This window comes from Drosophila santomea, chromosome 3L, assembly GCF_016746245.2.
Source record: "Drosophila santomea strain STO CAGO 1482 chromosome 3L, Prin_Dsan_1.1, whole genome shotgun sequence".
NCBI classification, from domain to species: Eukaryota; Metazoa; Arthropoda; class Insecta; order Diptera; family Drosophilidae; genus Drosophila; species Drosophila santomea.
Genome location: NC_053018.2, coordinates 7,871,079 through 7,893,806, shown reverse-complemented (window position 1 = coordinate 7,893,806; position 22,728 = coordinate 7,871,079). Strand labels below are relative to the sequence as shown.

General features: G+C 44.0%; 1 protein-coding gene across 14 annotated transcripts in view; it reads left to right on the top strand.

Annotated features, from left to right (window-relative positions):
* The first annotated feature begins 281 nt into the window (after nucleotides 1–281).
* LOC120447995 (Down syndrome cell adhesion molecule-like protein Dscam2) overlaps nucleotides 282–22,728 on the top strand; it is a 31,029-nt gene continuing 8,582 nt past the window's right edge. For 7 of the 14 annotated variants that reach the window (XM_039629699.2, XM_039629695.2, XM_039629697.2 and 4 more), the window contains exons 1-10: nucleotides 282–950; nucleotides 9,029–9,361; nucleotides 9,437–9,598; nucleotides 10,284–10,430; nucleotides 10,570–10,687; nucleotides 12,560–13,008; nucleotides 13,256–13,400; nucleotides 17,636–17,787; nucleotides 19,738–20,010; nucleotides 21,381–21,665. In XM_039629699.2, coding sequence (XP_039485633.1) covers nucleotides 902–950; nucleotides 9,029–9,361; nucleotides 9,437–9,598; nucleotides 10,284–10,430; nucleotides 10,570–10,687; nucleotides 12,560–13,008; nucleotides 13,256–13,400; nucleotides 17,636–17,787; nucleotides 19,738–20,010; nucleotides 21,381–21,665 — 2,113 coding nt within the window. In that variant the 5' untranslated portion in view covers nucleotides 282–901. Of the gene's footprint in view, nucleotides 951–9,028; nucleotides 9,362–9,436; nucleotides 9,599–10,283; nucleotides 10,431–10,569; nucleotides 10,688–12,559; nucleotides 13,009–13,255; nucleotides 13,401–17,635; nucleotides 17,788–19,737; nucleotides 20,011–20,059; nucleotides 20,943–21,164; nucleotides 21,666–22,728 lie in introns of those variants that run through there. The other 7 variants (XM_039629694.2, XM_039629696.2, XM_039629692.2 and 4 more) reach the window with 3 other exon arrangements.

The window sequence follows — 22,728 nt, the reverse complement described above, 5'->3', positions numbered from 1 at the left end:
AATGTCCAACCACCCAACCACCCAACCAACCAACCACCCATTCATCTGCCCATTTCCCCGTGTAGCCACACCACCCAAATGGTCCAGTGTAAACACAGCTGTTTCGAAGGCGCTCCAAAAAGGTCGTGCCTAACCACAGACAACAAATGGTGGTGCGCATGCGCGGAGAGCAGCCATCGGCGGTGCTGCCAACTGCACCACTGGGAGGCACGAGACAGAGCCACCAAAGAGCCGTGATGGTCGCCGCATCCGGCAGTTGCTGTTCGAGGCTCGAAGGATACGCACGGCTCTGGTGGACGACGGAAGTTGGATTGAAAATGCATCGGGACTGAGTGCCGAAAGTGAGTGCGTGTGGTGAATTCTCGCCGAAGAGAGAGAGAGAGAGAGAGAAAGTCCGGAAGAGAGCCGTCGAGTGTGTGAAAGTGCCCCTACTTTTTGGTGTAAGAGCTCCTAACTTGGCCAACAGTTCGGTTCCGGCGGCGCGCAGTCAAGTCGAGTCCTTGCTGGCAGTCGGTTGTCCTGGCGGGCGAGTGCCTAGTTAATCGAGTAGCATAAGTGTGCCGGCACCGGGCCATGCAGTCCCCCCAAAACATAACATAACACCAAAATCATCCAAACATCTTAACATCCAAACACCAAATCACCAAAGTGAAAAGAAAGAATCCGAAAAAGATACAAAAGTGCCAAAAGTATGTGAGAGGAGGAGTCAAGTGTCTGAAATGTAAAACCGCTCAAAAGCGCAAGCCAAATCAAAATTGTACAGGTCACTGCCCACACGGAAATTCCTGATAACAAAAAAGCTCAGCTAAAAAAAACCCAGCAAATCAAAAATACAACAAAGAAAAAATAACAAAAATCTTAATCTAAATTCAAATCAGAATCAAAACAGAAGCCGGTAAACATGTGGATTAGTAGCCGCTTCTATGTGATTCTCCTGCTGCTCAATCTGGGTAGGTGCCACCATCAACTTTTCTCCGGGAAAACTCTTAAGCCGGCCTGCCGGCATTTTGGGCGCCTCTCCTTGGGTTTTCCCTAAGTCGCTCGGCACGCGCCGCAAAGTATTGCTATGCTTAGTGCTTTTCTGTTTTTCCACCGGCACTGTGCGTGCGATTTTCCAACCATAAGCCCCAACAGCTGTCGGCGTGTTATTTTTCCGCTTTTCCGCTTTTTTTTTTGCATCCCGGTTTACGCCTCCGAAACGGAACTTATTATTAAGTCTTGCGAGTAAAACAAAAGGATTTTGGGGGCTTTTGCGGGATATTCTTGGCGGCTTAAGGAGCAAGGCGAAAAAAAAAGTCGGCAAAGAATTATCTTCAGTCAAGGCAATTACTCAGCTTATTATCGTTCAAAGGCAAATCTTCTGTGTCGCAGAGAGACCTGAATTTATGGTGATTCATGCGAGTGAGGAGGTGCCATAATTTATGTCTTATATACGAGAGAACTAAGTCTCTTTATGGAGCAGCTAGCACCAGAAACAGGACCAGAAACGGGACCAGAAACGGAGACCATAAAATTGGCAGAAAAACTAAAGCCGAAATGCCCCAACATAATATGAAATTGCCTTATGATAAAAACCAGGCGTCAATTTATGCCACACAAACGACTATCCCATCTACTCATTATATGTGTGCATACACAGAGAGAATAAATGCTAAAGAAAAAGAAAGCTTTTCCAAATGAAATTACTGGTGGAAACTAGGCAACACAATACTATACTACAATAAAAGATGAACAATTAAACAAAATACTATACTACAATATAAGATGAACAACGAAACAAAATACTATACTACAACATAAGACGAACAATCAAAAGTTACCTAAAATAATGGCTTTTTAAACAGTTTTTCCCCTAGCTTATAATCTTTCGGGTATTTTCTCTTAGTGTATATGAATGTGTGTGCGAGACAGGCTAATGAAATGTGTCAGAAGCAGAACACTCGATCGACCCACCGACCTTTTCATATCCGAGGAGCAATGTGTGCGAGGCGAAAACCTCTTTTGGAAATTTGATATTTTCCAGTTTTCATTGCCCAGCTCCGGCATTCAATGGTGACTGGCTTACATGTCTATTCGCCAACCAAAACAGAAAAAATATTAAAAAACAAGAGAGAACGCTATAGTCGAGTTCCCCGACTATCTGATACCCGTTACTCAGCTAGTGGAAGGGAGAAGGAGAGTCTTAAACACAATTTTTGGCGGTTTGTAGGCGTTATAGTGGGCGTGGCAGAAAGTTTTTTGGCAAATCGATAGAAATTTACAAGACCAATACAAAAATGAAAAAATATCAAAACATTTTTCAAAAGTGTGGGCGTGGCAGTTTTGGGCGGTTTGTAGGCGTTATAGTGGGCGTGGCAGAAAGTTTTTTGGCAAATCGATAGAAATTTACAAGACCAATACAAAAATGAAAAAATATCAAAACATTTTTCAAAAGTGTGGGCGTAGCAGCTTTGGCCGGTTTGAGGGCGTTAGAGTGGGCGTGGCAGAAAGTTTTTTGGCAAATCGATAGAAAATTACAAGACCAATATAAAAATGAAAAAATATCAAAACATTTTTCAAAAGTGTGGGCGTGGCAGTTTTGGGCGGTTTGTGGGCGTTAGAGTGGGCGTGGCAACATGAATCGACAAACTTGCGCTGCTTCTATGTCTCTGGAGTCTGTATGCTTAATATCAACTTTCTAGCTTTTGTAGTTCCTGAGATCTGGACGTTCATACGGACGGACAGACGGACAGACGGACAGACGGACGGACAGACGGACGGACAGACGGACATGGCCAGATCGACTCGGCTATTGATCCTGATCAAAAATATATATACTTTATATGATCGGAAACGCTTACTTCTGCCTGTTACATACTTTTCAACGAATCTAGTATACCCTTTTACTCTACGAGTAACGGGTATAAAAAATATCGAAATGCCGCACGGATATTTCATGTTTCATGCTCATCCACAAACGTATATATTCGCACCCTCGATGGAGCCGAGAGCAAATGAAAACAAGAGAGAACGCTATAGTCGAGTTCCCCGACTATCTGATACCCGTTACTCAGCTAGTAGAAGTGCAGGTTTGTGGGCGTTAGAGTGGGCGTGGCAAAAAGTTTTTTGGCAAATCGATAGAAATTTAGACGACTAATACAAAAATGAAAAAATATCTAAACATTTTTCAAAAGTGTGGGCGTGGCAGCTTTGGGCGGTTTGTGGGCGTTAGAGTGGGCGTGGCAAAACGGTTTTTGGCAAATTGATAGAAATTTACAAGACCAATACAAAAATGAAAAAATATCAAAACATTTTTCAAAAGTGTGGGCGTGGCAGTATTGGGCGGTTTGTGGGCGTTAGAGTGGGCGTGGCAACATGAATCGACAAACTTGCGCTGCGTCTATGTCTCTGGAGTCTGTATGCCCAATCTAAACTTTCTAGCTTTTGTAGTTCCTGAGATCTCAGCGTTCATACGGACGGACAGACAGACAGACGGACAGACGGACAGACGGACAGACAGACGGACGGACAGACGGACATGGCCAGATCGACTCGACTATTGATCCTGATCAAGAATATATATACTTTATATGGTCGGAAACGCTTCCTTCTGCCTGTTACATACTTTTCAACGAATCTAGTATACCCTTTTACTCTACGAGTAACGGGTATAAATATGCAAATGAAATTGTTGCTCAACGTCTAAGCGTACACACACTTTTTTTTTTTGCTCTGGCGTTGTGAGAAATGGCTCACATTTTTCGGTGTTGTTACTCCATTTCGATGCAGATAATCATAAAATATAATACGTTATATAAAATCACCAGCAACGACAACAACAATGCCGAAAATCCGATTAGATTTGAGCTGGGGGAAAAAAGGTTCGAGTTTGTGATGGGAAAATTATGAAAAATTATGGCCAAAGCCAAAGTTTTCCAGCAGCACACTATGATTGATTATGTTTTAAACCGTTTATGACAAACGCTTTAATTTGTTGTAGGATTAATGAAGTGCAAGGGATAAAGTTTAAATTAAATGTTCACCAGATGGCAGACTAACTTCGAAAATGCGGCTGGATTTAAAAACCTTAGTTTCTGTTGCTGGCAATATTAATGATTTAAGGTACAACATTAGAAGTTTGCTGAACTTGGGTACTTCTATGGAAGTTTTCACTTTGGAGCTTTTATAAATGAACATTTAGTCTTGAGTTAAAATATGATTATAGCAAGCTTGCAAGAATTTACATCAAAGGTGTTCTACACAAAATTGCTTAGGGTGATTAATTGTTTAAATGAGTTTCTATTGATTTTTGCTAAAAATTAAAACAGTTTTTTATAGAAATCCCAAAGCCTTCGTTAAATCTAAGTTTTTATAAAACTGTGCAAGATACTGATTTGTTGATTTTTAAACATGTTCGGATATATTAAATTATATTCAGCTTTTTATTCTTACGCTATATCGCAAACTTCATTTGAAGAACAAACACTTTATGCTTTCAGTAACAATGTTCCGAGTGAACCGCTAGATTTTCCAAAATTCAATCTCAACTTCCCAATGTATTCCATTTTATTTTTTGCACTCGCTTGCAAAACAATTCGGCCAACAAAAGACGTTGAGCGTCTTATTAGAATCGTCCTGGCCCCCATGCCACCCGAATCCTCCGTGCACTTTGGGCCAAGTGGAGCACATCGTAACTGGGACTAGGACTCCGGCCAAGGCAGCAGGAAAATCAAGTTATTTACAATTATTATTCGGTTCGTGGCCGTGTTGTTGTTGGGCGGCGCGTTGGTCTGTAAACGTTTTAACTTCTTTCAAGTTTTCCTTTTACCTTCTTTTTTCTATTTTTCCTTTTTGGCCAAGCAATATTGAGTCCGATATCTTTGGGTGTTTTGGGTCACGCCTTCCTGCCGCTTGTTTCTTGCGCATAAAAATTGAATTTCCTGTGCTTTTCGAGCTGATTGCTTACAAGGTTCGTCGCCCATTTCCCTCGGAGCCACAAGAATTTCTGTGGTCTTAAAGTCTGCTATATATATATACTCTATTTTTTTTTTTTTGTGGCTTTAATGGGTGACTTGGGCAGTCCGTAGAATCGAGGCCCATTAGAAATATTACCACTGCATTGCCAGCCGAGTGCAGACACATTGCAGCCACAGAACATGCATCACATGCCGCCCGCCTGGAGGCAACGAAATAATTTCGAAAAGTGCCAAAAGGGCATAATCCAAACAGAAAAAAATGTATATATATATATGTGTTTCGAGGAGCAGGCAAAAAAATGAGTAAAACGTAAAAAAACACACACAGACACACAGGGAAAATAATGTCTGAGAAGCTTGGCAAAGTAACCCCTCAAGACTCGCACAAGTGGATGGGAAACACATTCGGAGTGAACGGAGTGAAATGTACGACACAAAACGAGCGGAAATGCGAGCCAAAGGAAAAAAGGGTTTTTTTCGGGGGAATGAGGAGCAGGGTGGGGGCGGAGGTGGGCGTAGGCGGTACTGGGAAAAGTGGGCGGGGCCCGGGGGCCAGTTGCACATGCAGTTGTATGTAGAGACTGAATGTGCGCCAGGACTGCTGCAGGTGTTGCAGAAAACCAAGCTGGGAAAACAATTTGGGAAAGAAATTTGTGGAATATGTAGACAGCTCAAATGCGCTTTTTCATTGACCAAAAAATCCTGTCCGAATTTGATTGGGAAACACTCGATTGTGAAAACACAAAGGTGATGGAATTGTTCTCGTCTATGTAAATGTGAAGATAATAGCATTGGCAAATTACCATATTTGCATTTTGTGTGGATAACCAAAAATTTGCTAGTAACCTGGCACATATAAAATAAATGAGAAGTGTAGTCTTGACTATAATAAATATTTGAAATAATTTTAAGTTTAAATATTAACATTTTTAGTAAGCGATGTTGATCGTTGAATTTTTAAAAGCTTTTCTTTGACAATTTGGTCAAAGTCTTAAGTTTCTTAAGCCTGAACGTAATACCTTGGCGCAATGCATAAAATGGAGTAATTTTTTGTGTTGTTTTTTGATATTGCCATTGGAGCATTGGAATAGGCCGGCAGGCAAGAAAAACAAGAGTTCGAGTCGGAATGAAGCTCACCCACACATATGCACATAACATGCAGGACCAGAGAACTGCAGCAAGCCACCGGCACCCTAAGTGTACCCGCTAAACACCGGGAGTCTCCGCACCCGGGTGTTTGGAGACACCCTAAATTTAGCAATGACAAACACCCGGGTGTTTTGCCACCAGGGTGTTTTTTGTACTTGCACAAAAACACCCGGGTGTCTGCTGTGCAAAGAAGTTTAGGGTGGGTGACGCGCAAGCAAGGATCGGCCGCAGGTACTTTTCTGTATGCATAAAAATTGTATGGGTGGAAGCGAGACACGGTCCAAAAAATTTAGGGTGAATGGAAATACCCAAGGAAAAGGTCGTGCACATGTTTTTGCGTTTTGATGTATCTAATGTCTTAACAGAAAACAAACTTATGTTATTATTAAATAATATAATATATATATTATAATATATTATATATATTATTAAATAATATTAGTACTTAATTAAGACAATTCTATTTCTATTGCTTTTTTTTATCACTTTAAAAAGAAAAATTATACATACAAAATTAAATATGGGAATTAAATATTAAAAATTTTAACAAAGCAAGTAATATAAGATATAAAAAAGAAATGTCTATTTCGTGTTGGTGAAATTTCTGTAAAAAGAATGCATAAATCTACAGATTTTGGGCGTAATATATTTCGTTTTTCAGTACTTACTGTACTTTTCTTTTTCATATGTTACCTACCACAGGCACTCGAATGTATACCAGACACCCGGGTGTTCACCAAAACACCCGGGTGTTTACCAAAACACCCGGGTGTTTTGCCAGACACCCGGGTGTTTCCGAGAAAAAGGCACTTGCCTTTTTCTGCATGTTTGCCTTCTCTACCCTTCGTTATGAGTGGCAAGTGTGATCGGTACCCGCGACGTAGGGTGCCGCATTGATTCGGGTGCGCAGGCACCAGGGTGTTTGCAGACACCCGAATATTTTGAGCGGGTGTTTGTATGTACCCACGAAAACCGGTGTGAGTGGCACCCGCACTCAAAATTGTTGAGTGTGATCAGGGTGGCAAAAAATGCCACTCTTGCAGTTCTCTGTGCAGGACGTTCAGGAAAGAGCACACGCACAGGAACACGGAGAGGGTGAACTTTTTGTTTTCGCAGGAAAGAATAAAACCCCTACAAGTGGATGTACACACAACTCGACGCACATGCACCAAGCCACACATACATATACACACATGGGCACACATCCTTACACACATGGGATCCTGCTCAAAGGCACAAAACTCGTAAAACATACCCTTTCCAAGCGAAAAGCTGAAAAAATGAGAAACGAGTGCCAAGCATCCTCAAGACATACTTGCAATAATTTTATGGCCTGGCAGAGGCCTCGTCCTTATCCGCATCCTGGTCCAGGAGCAATGATTGCACAGAGAAAAATAAATTGATTTTCTGATTTCAATCAATCATTGCAGACAGGATTTTTGACATAATTTGAAATAAATATTTCAATCGAATGAAACAGTAACTTAAGGCATAAAATCAGTGATTTGCAAACATGATTGATTATTGCATATATCTGATATGCTATATATAATTTGGTAATGATACTTTGCCAGATATTTTGATAAAGCTAGAGTAGTTATTTTTTTTGCGTGTGATCCGTGCCGCTGGAGAAGCAATGGAAAGCCATGAAATCAGCGGGGAAAGCGAAATGGAACCATCTCGGCGACGGAGGCGATGCGACAGACGGAGGAGGCGAAACCAGAAAGCAGTTACATAAAAATCCATGCTGTCGAGCGTAAAACAAAAAGCGCCTGGCCAGGCACAACAAAAAGCGTACAAAGCCAAAAAGAACAAAACACAGAAAGGCAAAAAAAAAAAAAAAAATGAAAGAAAGAAATAGAAGGGGGAATAAATGGGGGAAAAACAAAACCAACAAAAACAACTCTAATTGCAGACACAATGACTTCTAGGGAAGGTGCGGGGCGGTGCGAGGGAGGATCGGGATGGAGTCCTGGAGTCCTGAAGTCCTGGGCAGGACGAATGCTGGATAGATTGAACGAGTTGCAAGGATTTGCACAGCGCCGCAGGGAAAGATGCCCGCTTCGGTGGCAGACAGACAGCCGAGGCGCATTCATGTGGAATATGAAGCGAAATGTCAATTTGGAGAAATATATACATGCAGATATATAGACATATATATGAACCCCCCCCCCCCACCGCCACTCGGCATACATATATGTATATGTATGTATTTGGGTCTGGGGGGCATTGGGAGCATTGGGATTGGGGCTTCCAGAAGAGCAGCCCGAGCTAAAGACCAAAGTGTTATTCTAATTTGGGATAAGACCAAATCTGTTTGCTCGCGAAAGGAGCTTCCTGGTGTAAGGAGAACGGTCTTCGAATGCGACAATGGCTGGGCATTATATAAAAACGTGAAATGTAAAATGCTTATTAAAGTGCAAAAAGGTCTCAAGGGATTTGCGCACCCAAGAAGGCCAGCGGCCCTTTATGAATTTTTGATATCTCTCTCTGGGATTATTGCTTTTGTTTATGCCAGCTCACAATTTTAATGCCTGATTGGGGAACATTTTTCTGCATTTTTATGCGGCTTGTAAATGATGTATGGGGTTGTAAAATATTTACGAACATAAATGCATTTATTCGGAGGAAAATCTAGAGCAGCCATTGCTAAATTCATGTATCCTTAAAGGATTTTTAGGAATTCGCTTTCTTTACAAGCGCTTTAACTTTATTTATATTTTGCTAAAAGATTTTTTAGCTTCTTTACTAAATAATTTTTTTTTGTAGCTAAGGATTTTCGAAAAAACTGGTTAAGAGAATGTCCTTCCTATCAAGATATGCACTTTTCTTTATAGTTTAAAGTACAAATTTAGATTAAAGCTTTTAATGCGCTTCTAATATTTGCCATTTAACATTTACTAATTATGCTCTTTACTTTCCAGATGCCACCTGCAGTGAACCGTTCGAAGCCCACTTGCGCGGTCCCGGATTCGTGATGGAGCCACCTGGTCGGGTGGAGTTCTCGAACTCCTCCGGCGGCTGGCTGGACTGCTCGGCCTCCGGAAGTCCGCAGCCGACGGTCGACTGGGTGCACGCGGATGGTTCGGCGGTGACCGAGATCCATGGGGTGCGTCGTGTCCTGCGGAATGGGACGCTCGTCCTGATGCCGTTTGCCGCCGCCGCCTACCACCAGGATGTGCACAACACGATCTATCGCTGCATTGCCAGCAATTCGGTGGGTCGCATCGTCTCGCGGGACGTGCAAGTGAGGGCGGGTGAGTATTGGGCGTGGCAGCATTTAATAATATATATATATATATATATTATTATATATATTCACTCCTCTGCAGTTGTGGCCCAGGCCTACAAGGTGGACGTGGAGGTGCTGTCTGCCGCGCGGGGATGCACCGCCATTCTGCGCTGCGTGGTGCCCACGTTCGTCAAGGAATTGGTACGAGTGGTCTCGTGGGTTCATGAACCCGCTATCTACATCTATCCCTCGTTGCAAGGCGGTAAGTTAACCGGCGGCTTTCTCTCTCGTCCTTCAGCCAGAAACCGAAAGGAAACGTAGCAAAGAGTTGAGCTCAACTTAGGGCAGCTCAGTCTGCATCTGCATCCTTGTCCCGGCGACAAGCCAACAAAGTGCATTGTTTGCTTGCAGTATTTGCCTCACATGTTTGCCTGCTTAACTGCCATTTGCGTCCGCACCTGCCCCCCTCAGTTTTCAGTCTCCTTTTTGGTCCTTTGGTGCATAATTAACATTGTCCTTTAGCAATTTGAGACGAGCCTTTGGCTTGCCCCAAAACCCACTCCACACAGAGTTGGCATTCCCGGTTGTCTATAATACAAAGAACGTGTCCCACTCTATTACAAAAATCCTCCGGCTTTTGTGGCAGGTAAACTATCCGGAAAGGTCAAGAGTGTCTGGCAGAAGATTCGAATCAGAGCCATGCGACAGAATGGAGGCATCCATCTTGATTAATCCTGTCAGCAGGAATGCCAATGCAGAGTTTTTTTATATCAAAGTTTTGACTTCGAGAAAATATTTTTTGTTTAATACTTGCTCTAACTTTTAGTGGAATTTTACCCCTTTTCTTTCAAGTGCATACTTGCTGGGGTTTTGAGCAGAGTTCTGGCAGCAGTTCTTCGCAGGGAAGTGTACTCATAGCTTTTTCTTGTATTTCCTTTTTGTCCCAGATGGCAAATTCCACTTGCTGCCCACCGGCGAGCTGCTCATCCACAATCTGCAGGAGAGCGATGAGTCGCAGTCCTTCCGCTGCCGCAGCATGCACCGTCTCACCCGCCAGGTGGTCGTCAGTTCACCCACCCGACTGCGTATTAATTGTGAGTATATCCATGCCCAGGCACAGGCACAGGCTGAGGGCGGAGGTCCGAGGGCCAAAGCACAAAAAGCCCGATGCCAGAACCACACCAGTGCCACATATATCATCATCTCCATCATCTCTATCATCTCTCGCCGCAGCGCATCGCGGCATCATTTCGCCCAGCGTGGTGGAGCACACGGCTCATGTGCAGGTGTCGCAGGACGAGGGCGCGGTGCTCCTGTGCGTCGCTCAGGGCTGTCCTTCGCCCGAATACAGGTGTGTATAGGTGCCGCAATCGATGCCATTCGCTCCCACTCCCCAAATTACTTCCCTCCCTCAACACACACTCACACTCGCACTCACTCACTCATTCGCTTGCTGAGAGCTTTAGCACACATTTCTGGCGAAACTTTTGACGTTGACAGGTCCTGGCCGCACAAACACTATAACACCATAACGCTGGGCTCTCACTTACTAGAGCACTGGGGAAAACTCTAAGGATCTTAGCTGAGTGTCCTTGAAGTAGCCAAAGTTTTGCATTCCTGTAGATGGAAGCTATGTTAAATCTAAATTGTTATATATTTCATTTCAAATATAAAGTTTAAATGGGAGTTTCTAGATAAAGTATATATGAATGTTATACTTATACCACTCAGATACTTAAATCAAATGTCAGGCTCAAAATGGGAGCTAGCTTTGCATAATTAGTGTATATGAATGTTATACTTATACTACTCTGATATTTAAATCAAATTTAAAGCTAATTTAGCATAGTTAGTATACTACAAACTTTCAGATTTTGATATTTCTATGATCAGGCTACATTTTCCCCTGTGCAAAAGCAGTTATGCCATGGTGGTGCGAGTTAATTGGAACGCATACATACATCCAAAGTGTGCGGCCAGGGCATTTAGTTTGCCAGCCAAATAAATAAACAACCGCTTCAGGGGTCAGAATACGAGAGATGCGGAGACTGTGAGCTGACGTGCATATTATTTTGTAAAATGTGACTAAAGAGTTGCTAATGTGTGTGGCCCTAATTGAAATGTGAAAATGTGAGATGTGAGCTAAAAGCGTTAGTTAACTTTCTCGACGGCCGATGGGTCGTATGCGCTATGCAGCGTAACGTAACATACACTCCTGTTCGGCAACAATGGCCTAGGTAATGATGTGAATGTAGTTGGGATGGAAAAATGTCTGCAGCCACATCGAGATGAGAATGCATGTATATGTGGGCATAATTACGCTTTGATAAGCAGACAAGTAATGTAGGATCCAATGACGTTTAGGGGAGGTGGTAAAACCAGGCACAATGTCAGGCTGTTGACAGAAAACAAAAGAATCTATAAGCGTCGGCATGGTGGGCTGCCTACATACATATGCATATAGATAGATAGATTGCTGTGCCAAGGGGAAAATATTGTAGCCATTTCATAATTAATGCGGCAGAGCGGGACGAGGTCCTTCGAGAAGAGGGATAATGAGCGAGGCAAAGGATTAATGCAACATTAAACAAAGGCTATCCACCAACACAGACAGCTGGGAATGGGGCGAGAAATGATAAAGGATACAGAATGCCAAAGGTAGTCCGTCCATCAGGCCTTGAACTTTGTTTCGCTGTCAGATAGTTTCAGTTGAAATACCCTTTCAATATTCTCACAAACTTTGGCAGCTATCAGATTGCTGGATTTGGAGATTCGGAGGAGCCAGATGGTCTGTGATAAATGGACTGCAGTTGTCCAAAAGCTCAAGACCATTAATTTCAGTCTGTCTGAAATAGCATTCTATGCTCAAATTACAGAGCGAAATTTTCAATTATAAATCTAGAGTGCACTATGCAGAAATGTTTGTGACCTGAAATTGGAATCTTTCAGTTCTAGCATTGAAATAATTTAAGCGCAGCTTTTTCTTTAATTTCATTAAATGGTTTAAAAAGTTTTAGGAACAAATGTCTCTCGCCGAATGTATTCTGTATATTATTTGCAATTTTTAGATGCAATTTATAACGACTGCCCCGAATAGATTGCCATGACCACAGCTTCTGTTCTGTTCGTTCGCTTGGTTTTTTAAAATGTACCAATTGAAAATCGCGATTAATGGAGTCGATTTACAATAGTCTGATCCACATAAATCTTTCCCCCAACGCAGCTGGTTCACCCACAATGGAGCCGGACCCCTGCCCGTACTAAGTGGTCCTCGTGTCCGACTGCTCGGCCCCATTCTGGCCATTGAGGCCGTGACTGGCGAGGATTCCGGCGTCTACAAGTGCACGGCCGGCAATGTGGGCGGCGAGGCTAGTGCCGAGCTCCGGCTCACGGTGGCCACGCCCATTCAAGTGGAAATCTCACCGAACGTACTCAGCGTTCATATGGGCGGCACCGCGGAGTTCCGGTGCCTGGTCACCAGCAACGGCAGCCCCGTGGGCATGCAGAATATCCTGTGGTACAAGGACGGCCGCCAGCTGCCCTCCTCGGGCCGCGTGGAGGACACGCTGGTGGTGCCACGCGTGAGTCGCGAGAACCGCGGCATGTACCAGTGCGTGGTGCGACGTCCCGAGGGCGATACGTTCCAGGCCACCGCCGAGCTGCAGCTTGGAGGTAAGTGTCCATCTAAAACCTAAAGAAACTTGAAGAATTCAACCACAACTTAATTTTACATTGATGTGAGGATTTGTTGTTAAATCTTAAATGCTATTAATATTACTATTTTTATTGTAAGCCCTGATTCCCTACCCACTTTGGTATCCTTGCTGTATTAGAACCGCCTAATCCCACTTGGATGCGGCCAGCTTATGGTTAAATTATTAATGTGACCTCTTGCCACCACCTTCCTCCGCTTCCCCAGATGCGCCGCCCGTGCTCCTCTACAGCTTTATCGAGCAGACCCTGCAGCCAGGACCAGCTGTGAGCCTCAAGTGCTCCGCTGCCGGCAATCCTACGCCGCAAATTTCATGGACACTGGACGGATTTCCGCTGCCATCAAACGGAAGGTAATTGAACTTGTTGAAAGGGGGCAGAGGGGAGGGTGAGAGGGAGCCATAGAATGGGGCTTTAAGGGGGCTGAAAGTTGGGGACGGGGGTTTCGAGATGGGCTTGGCAATGGCAGAGGCGGCGCTGCGGGCGCCCAGCAAAAATTTATCTCAACTGCGGCTGCCGACTGTGGCTGCGGTTGCATTTATTGCACTCGTTGTGTGTGTTTGCCTTTTGCTTTTCCCTCCATAACTTTTTTCTCTTTTCATTTCTCTTTTCTTTTTTTTTATTTTTTTGCTGCCTGCGCTTTCCTTTCAAAAACATTGCCCCACGGAATATATAGAAAAACATATACACATATACGGATATACACGTAGAAAGTGGCTGCCGACTGCCGCGCCTACAAAGGTGGGTGGTTTGGGTCGGCCTCGTCTGCTCCAGCGTTCATTCACTCCTGTTCCGGCGACTGTAAGTGTATCTGTATCTGTATCTGTATCTGAATCTGGTACTGCATCTGAATCTGTGTAGGTCTATGTACATGTATCTGTATCTGTGTTTGCTGTGTCTGGTCCAAGGTTCCGCCGACTTTGCCTTTCTATTTGTTAATTAAGCCCGGTCGCCGACCAAAACCTTACGCATTTAATTGCATTTTTAAGCTGGCCCGCTGCCAACGGAATTGAATCTCTTTAATGACATTGACATTTGCATTGGCCGAATAAAATCGAAGCGATCGCTTCAAATCGAGTCGAGTCCCAGACTTGACAAATAGTTGGTTGCCACCGCCGTTTGCCAGCAAATAAAATGCAGCAGCGAATCGATTGATTGGCAATTCGGTCGGCGACATTGCCAGTTGCCATTCATTTGGCTTTTATCTCAGTCCCTTACCTGCTGGCAAAAAAAAACCCACTTCCTTTTATTTTGTATTTTTATTTTTTGTGTGGCAGTCCTGCTTCATTTGCAGTTCGTTGGCAGCTGGCACTAATTGTTTGAGTTACGTCTGTAATGATTTGCAAGTCAAACTTCTGTTGACTTCTGTTGTTGATTAAAAAATACCAGCACCATCATGAAAATCAGCAGCGTTTTATTTGCACTCGCTTTTTCGAATTTTACTCTTGCTGGAAAGCTGTAAAATGTAAAAAAAAAAAGGGGGAAACTCTTGCAACCGTGTCCTGATTGTTGTCCTGCGTCGCCCAGCTGTGCAATATTTTAATTAAAACTTAAGCAATATGTCGAACGCAGGCGACGGAATCCCATCAACTTGATGGGCTGCTCGGTTTTGCAAGAAAATGATTCGATTTTAGGATACCTTTTAGTTTTGTTATTTAGGAGTTCTAATTATGGATAGTATTTTCGGGTAAAAGGTTCTGAAAAATGCAGCTTAATAAAATACATTTACATGAACGTTTAGACATATGGCTCCATTAGACTTAAACCATTTAAAAGTTCGTGAAAATATGACTATATTTTATGCATGTAAAGCACTTGAAGCTGCAACTTGCAGCTGTCGAGGACATTGCCATGCATTTGCTTTGCTCAAGTGGTCATCCACTTGGTCCTTGGCTCCTCTTGGTCCTTCCCCACTTTGCTTGGGGAAGAAGGAGCAGGAGGAGGATGGCTTGACCACAAGGCAAAATTGATTACAAAAATTTGTGTGTTATGTGGTCGGTGTGAAAATTTGCTTTCGGAAACTTGTGCGGACATGCAGACGCCGATGGCCTTAATTTAAAAGTTATCTGAGCAACACAATTTTGACACATAATAGCCGCAGGCGTTATCCTGGCGTCGCTGGCAACCTAATTTGCAGGAAGCAGCAGCAGCAGGATCCTTTGAAATGCTGCGCAAATTCTCTTGCTGTTTGCGTTGTTATTGCCGAGTTTTAAGTGGTTTACATTATTCGGTTTAAAGGTATATCAACTTGGTAAGTGTATTTATTTAATACACAGACGCACAAACACACACACCACACTCACACACACACACAAACACAAACACACACAAGTTGGAGTGGCAGACAGACAGGCAAACAGGCATGTCGGTGGAAGTGTTGGGAAATGGTCGGAAAAGCGAGGGGGGGGGGGGAAAGTGGATGGAGGGCAGACGCCTCGAGGCGGAAATTAAATGATTGCGCGCACGAGGTAACGCAACACTCAAACGCTCATTTTACGCCATTTTCAAAAGTTTGTCTGCGGCGGTACCAGCAACTCGGGCTAAGGCTGTTGAGCCGGCATCTTTCCCCCCAGCTTTTCCTCCGCGCTTTTCCTTGGTGTTTTCCTACAGATTTCCTACTTTTCCGGCGGAGCTGCTAAGACGGCGACGGAGGCGTGTGTGCGTGATGCGTTTGTCTACAACTGCAGGCGTTATGGAAATATGTGTAATTTTGGCCTAAATGGGGAAACGCTTAAGTTGCACGAGGAACGCCTTTTCAAGCGCCACAAAGCCATGTGAACTACAGTGAACCCTCATATATACACTTAAAGCACACAAGTTGTAATTGAAAAATTCTTACTTGCTTATAAAATTTTCCCAACTTCATATTTTGAAAGCTAAATTTATATAAGATCCAATTGTGCCTGCAAACTAACCTGCTTGCGATACAAGTGCAAACTAGATTTGGCTAAATTGAAATTCATAATATTTCATAAGCTTAAGCCACGAAACTTTTCGCTTCTGCCACTTGAGTGAGAGAGTGAGAAAGAGTGGAAGGGGCCAAGCTGCAAGTGGCACCCAGTGAAATTCTTACCACTGCTTCCCCTTTTCGGCTGGCTGCCCGGAATTAAGCCACCCACTGAGCCGGGCACTCACTCTGCAATCAGCTAAAACAGCACACAAAAGCCGCGCCAGGCTATTAGGTTTATATTGTTGCAGCCAAAGCGTTTTACGCTCCACACACACTGGCGAGCACACACACACACACACACACACCGTTAAACTTCTGCAATGCCGCTTAAGCCGGCGTTGTGCGGATGTGGATGCGGACATGGGGATACGGATGCGAATGCGGATGTGTGCGACTTTGTTGCAATTTGGTCCTCGCCATTGTTGCCACCGCTCACAAGTGCTGCAGCCAACGACTGAGTGTCGTCTCCCTTCCGAATGCGACTGGTTATATTTTTTTTTGCCAGCCAGCTTCATTTTCATTTAACTACAGTTGCCACAGTTTTTCCAGGCCTCGGCACACTCCATAAAGATTTTTCGGCTTGACTTGGCCACGCCTTCTTTGGGGGAAATCAGCGCTTCTCGCGGGCTGGCTTATGCATTCATAAGCCCCCCAAGCCACGAAGTTGAATCCCCAGTAGCCACAGGATGCGGCTGCTGCAAAAGTTAATTAAAATTGTAATTACTTTGCCTCCGCCATTATTGTTCTCCGACTTCTACAACTACAACTCTCGTTGGCTCCAACTTCCAACTGCGGCCGTAATGCCAATTGAAAAGTTGCCACCGAGCCGGGCCACAAACTAATGAGCCGGCGGGTGTGCTGGCTTAGAACGCAATCCCCTCGCATATCCTCAAACACACACATACACTTATAGTTACAGCCATACATACACATACATTCACAGCGCTGCAAGATGCCGTAAGAGCCGATTGTGTGAGTGCCACATGGCGTATGCGTAACAATGTTGCCTGTAATTAATGCGTCTGTGCCAATAAGAAAGCGTGGCAAACAAAGGACAAGAGCCAAAGGACCAAACGCAGAACGCAGAACTTAATGCCAACTTGAGCGCCTCGTAAAATCCTTTTTTTCCCCCTCATTATTTGAGTCCTGGCGTAACGGCTTGGCATTAAGTGGATGTCGTATTCGCATTCGTGGGCGTGGCACATGACATTGACAGCAATATGGAAACTATGCTAAGCCCCGACAGCTCGACTGACAGCCTTCATTACGACTAAATGTGGCATAGGAAAAAAACTAACGTTTAAAAAAAAATAGAGGAAAAAAACTAAACGCAAAAATACGACAAAAACAAAATGAAGCCTACAGTCAAAAGGGATTTGGGTCAGGCTGCATTTTTGAAGTGTGCCTAGCTGATGAGTGTGCGTTCGTGTATGTGTGTGTTTGGTTGTGTGTGGTGTGTGCACGCTTAAATATGCAGCGGCAGCTCGAAAACAAGAAAACAATTGTAGAGCAGCAAACAACCAAACAACCGAACATTGCGCATACGCCGCGTGCAACCATCGCTAAAATCGCAACCAAGCAAATATTAATGTGTTTTTTGTGCTCTCATCCAAAACCATCCCTTTTTTGCCATTTCAGATTTATGATCGGACAATACATCACCGTGCATGGCGATGTAATTAGTCATGTTAACATAAGCCACGTCATGGTCGAGGATGGTGGCGAGTACGCCTGCAACGCGGAGAATCGCGCAGGACGAGTGCAGCATGCGGCGCGCTTGAATATTTATGGTACGTGGTATTCACACTTACTCACACCCAAACACTCAAACACACAGATGCACATGGGAAAAAGTTAATGGCTAAGTAAGTGGCTTAGAATGCATGAGAGGATCCGCGAAATTGAAACCATGCCACCCAATATCTGGTATATCATGATCAAATATAACAATATACAATATGAGTAACTATTAAATTAGGGGTACTGCTAGTTGATGAGTTCCTGCAGCTAGTTGAGCATCCCTTGGTGAAAGTTATATATTTTCAGAAGGCCATTCGAGATAAGTAACTGAAGCATTTCCCTCCGTGCAGATACAAATATGGCCGGCTACTTACATATGCACTTAAACGTTCTCCGCGCTCGAGGCTCTGGGTGCTCTTCCTTTTTGGCATTTGCCTACTTTTGCTTGATTTTGTTTTACAACACGTTTGCCATGTTCTTACTGTTGCCACACATCCCCCTAGTTTGTCGGCCAGATCCTTTGGGTCCATGTCCCATCCTCCAGCAAGTTTACTTTTGTGCCTTTGCAGCAGTGAAGTGTTGTTCGAGGCGCACACTTCTGTTGAACATGGCTCTCGGCTGACTGCAGTGCTTTCCTTCCACCATCCAACCCAACACAAAGTCCTGCCGAGGGAAGGACGAGGGAAATCCACCCAAAAATCCACCCATTTTCCAGTGGCAGTGGCATTTCCCAGCAGCACGCGCACCATCTGCCTTGTTTTTGCAAGAAATCAAATATTTTTGTGTCGCCAGGCAAACAAAATGGCGTTGCCAGCGAGAAAGAACGAGGAGCAGGAGTGCAAACACAAAACGACAGCGGCGGCAAAAACTGCGCCATGTTTACAAAGTTTTGCAGTGAAAAAGTTGAAAAATAAAGTCAAGTAAATTCACGAAAAATCCCTTCTCGACTAAACGATGCTCTGCTGGTCTCAACTAAAAAAAAAAGGGAAAATGGGGAAAAGCAAGGGGAAAAGCCCTAAGCATTCAGCTATCTACGTTCGACATTTATCACTCGAAATCAAATAAACTTAGGGTTGGCTTAGCCTTGGACGAAAGTTGAAGACTCAAGTGATTTGCTATGATAATCAAATGAATGCAAAAAAGTATGTCAGAAGTACCTGCTCATACCTCTCGTCCTTTCGACTCCTTTGACAATTTCCGCATACCCTGCAAACATTGTTTGCCAGCGGAGCTGCAAAAAAGGAGCAAATGAATCCCACACCCACCATCATCATTTAGTTTAAAGCTCGGCGATGTCGCTGATTGCGCGACTTGGTAATGGCGGTGATTACAAAAATCCCCATCCACTCAGCTTCGGAAAAACACACACACACACACACACCGTGTGTGTGTTTTTGTGAGACCACGTATGACGTGCTCGGGAATTATGCATATTCCGCAGAAAAAAAGTGGAGGAAAAACTCAGCCCACCAGGCAGCTGGTGGAGCTGCTCCTTCAGCGGCTGCTGTTCCTGCTCCTGCGGCCTCCACCGAGCGACAGTTGCTGCATTATTTCCTTCCACGTTCCCGAAAAGTGTTTTGGCGGGGGGCACTGGAGACAGGACGAAACCAGCCAGGATATGCATATTACATTGTGCTCCGCTTCCTGTTGTCTGCACAGAAAAAAAGAGTTACCATTTGTAGGCACTCAAAAGCTGTTGTTCTTAAGCCTAATTCGTTACAAACAAATATATTTAAATGTAGTAACTTAAATTTACTTCAAGCAATAATGAGTTCTTAAGATACTTGAAGCTGTTTCAATTTTGTTCACATTTCTGCTCAGTGTAACTGCTCTTTGTGGTGCCACTTTTTTTTGCCACTGTATGTGCCGTTGTTTACTGCATTATTAAAAAAGCAACGTACGCGCAAATCTGTTAAGCATTTACATTCCCCCAAAAAAGCTCCATATTCCCATCTACATCTAACTCACCAACTGGCGCTTTTTTCCCAATTCCATCACAGGTCTTCCCTACATTCGACTGATACCGAAGGTAACTGCCGTCTCCGGCGAGACATTGAATCTGAAGTGCCCGGTGGCCGGCTATCCCATCGAGGAGATCCACTGGGAGCGTGGTGGACGCGAACTGCCGGATGACATACGTCAACGTGTCCAGCCGGACGGCTCGCTGACCATCAGTCCCGTGCAGAAGAACTCCGATTCCGGCGTCTATACGTGCTGGGCGAGGAACAAGCAGGGTCACAGTGCCCGGCGGAGTGGCGAGGTGACGGTCATAGGTTAGTATGTGCAAAGAAAAGTAAAAAGAAAAAAAGTAAACTAAAAAACCCAAAGAAAACCCAGGGAAAACCCAGGGAGAAAAAAAGCATGAAAACACAGTGAAATAGATAAACAAGAGGAGGTCGAGGTTGGTTTCTTTCACAGCTCTTTTTCCCCGAACGATGACATCAAGCAGCGGGCTACGAAACGAAGTGAAAATTGCATTTTAATTATTAACAGCAAACTAAGTAGTTTCCTATGGCGCTTCAAGTTGCTCCTTTTCGCCAACCTTTTTGCATTTGTTTTTCCCCTTTTTAATTTTTTTTTTTTTGGATTCTGCTTAATTTTGTTTTGTTTCGGCTTTCAGTCGGGTACATGTACTTTTTGCTTCTGCTCTAATTAAATATGCGCAATAATCTAAGCTTAAAAGTTGGTAAATTGAAAACAAAAAAACCAAAAAGTATGAAAAAAAGGAAGCTGAAGGAGAGCAAGGATGAACGGCACCCCGTTTTTTTTTCATTAGTGCTAATGTTAATGAATCTGCGCCCTAATGAGGCGCTGTGCTGATTAAATTTTCATAAATCGGAACCTTTTTGCACCGGTCACGCTGTGCTGTCCTTTCGCTTCGCTTTTGGCTCATCAATCCTTGGCTGATCCCTTGCAGTGCCGCCGAAGCTCAGTCCCTTCCAAACCAACATCCTGCAGCTGAACATGGGCGATCGGGCCTCGCTCACCTGCTCGGTGGTGAAGGGCGATCTCCCGCTGACCATCAACTGGCGCAAGGATGGCCGACCCATCGATCCCACACAGCACATGTCCGTGAAGCAGGTGGACCAGTACAACAGCATCCTGGTGATCGAGAATCTGGGCAGCGATCACACTGGCAACTACTCCTGTGTGGTGCGCAATTCCGCCGCCGAGGTGGAGAACTCGCAGGCCCTGCTGGTCAATGGTAAAAAGAATGAGGAACTCGAGTCCTACGAGTCCAGTAATCGAGTTATCCAGTATTTGTAATCCCGTTTAGTTGCAAGTAGTTGAGTTTCCTTTTGTATGCACTTTGATTCATGTACCATGTAACACAGAACCATTGAATTGCATATACATACATCTTACCTTATATATATATATACATACGATCCTTGCTATCCTTTGTAAATGATGTTTCCACTTTCGGAATGTTTGTACAAGATTAAGTAGCGTTTTTCGATTCGAATGTGTTAACAAAACTGCGAAGGTTTACAGAGCGTACAAATTGACAACAATCAGCAATCATCATCAATCGTAAAGCAACGTGGGAATATCGCGTCCTCCAGGTCGTCCTCAGGCGCAGGTGTCCACTTGACCAGCTGTGCCAATCCTAACCCGTTTCGCCTGATCTTTCCTCTTGCAGTGCCGCCGAGCATAGAACCGTTCGCCTTCCAGGAGGGTTTGGCCGAGGGCATGCGGACGAGGACCGTCTGCGGGGTGTCCAGGGGCGATCCGCCGCTGAAGCTCATCTGGCTGAAGGACGGTGATCCGCTGCCCGACCTTTTGGGGGCCAATGTCACCATGCTAGACCAGTACAGCTCCCTGCTGAGCATTCCGTCGCTGTCGGCCACGCATTCCGGCGAGTACACGTGCGTGGCCAAGAATCCGGCGGCCGAGATCAAGTATACGGCCCTCTTGCAGGTCAAAGGTAGCGTACTAGCGTACCCATCACCACAGATAAACACCACAGACAAGAAGAGAAAAGCCATACGCTATCAAAATTAAAATTAAACTCAAGTCTTTTAACTGCAGTAACTTCTTCAAAAGCATTTATTTAAAGAACAACCTAATTACTGCTTAAGCAAAATATATTGCCTACTTATAGGCGTGGAATAAATATCTTTAGAAACTCCAGGAAACCCACATTTCCTATATGAAATATCCAAAAATGAATAATTAAATCATTAAATACTATTCGATACAACAAACAGCTATGGCGATATTACTTCTCTTAAAACACAATCAACAAAATCACACTACACATACAAACTAAGCGAACAACTTCACTTGCCCCTCAATAACTTTTTGCTTTCCCGCTGATGTATTCAAGAACAGCTTCTTAATGGTATTTTCAGTTGTTGATGATATTTTTGGTTGATTTTTAACAACAATGAACAATGGGCTGACCCAGTTTTTTTGGAGTTCTATTGAACTGAAGCCCCGGTGCAACTGAATGTTGCACAGCCCGAAGGCGCTTTGATTTTTTGACTTTCACTAAGAAAACCACCCATAACTCAAAATAAAAAACGTACAGCTTAAAAAAAAATCCCCGAAAACCCCCTACTAATCTACAATTAAGAGTTCCCCGTCACCTTTAAGTCGCTTTGGCACGCTGTGGGTTTTTTTGACAACCGTCTCACCAGGTAAAACGTTTTAACTGCACTGCTTTTTATGCGCTTCGTAACCAAAAATCTAAACAAATTACCCATAAAGCTTATGAATATCTTATCTCTTTTCATTTGCTGCATATTATTTGAAACGCTTCTTATACGACAAGTCGGGCTTTAGCTGCATAAATTAAGTGTGCGCTCTCCCAGCGCAAAATTCAATTGGTGGTCGTTCAAATTTGACGAGCTCGGAGGGCGTGCACGGCTTTGTGATTAGCTGTAATTTATAATTTATACAAATACTCCTTGCATAAACATGGATAACAAGCTGCTTTAAGATTCGTTTGCCTTATTCGCAATGCCCCACATTTTTTTGGTTGCCGG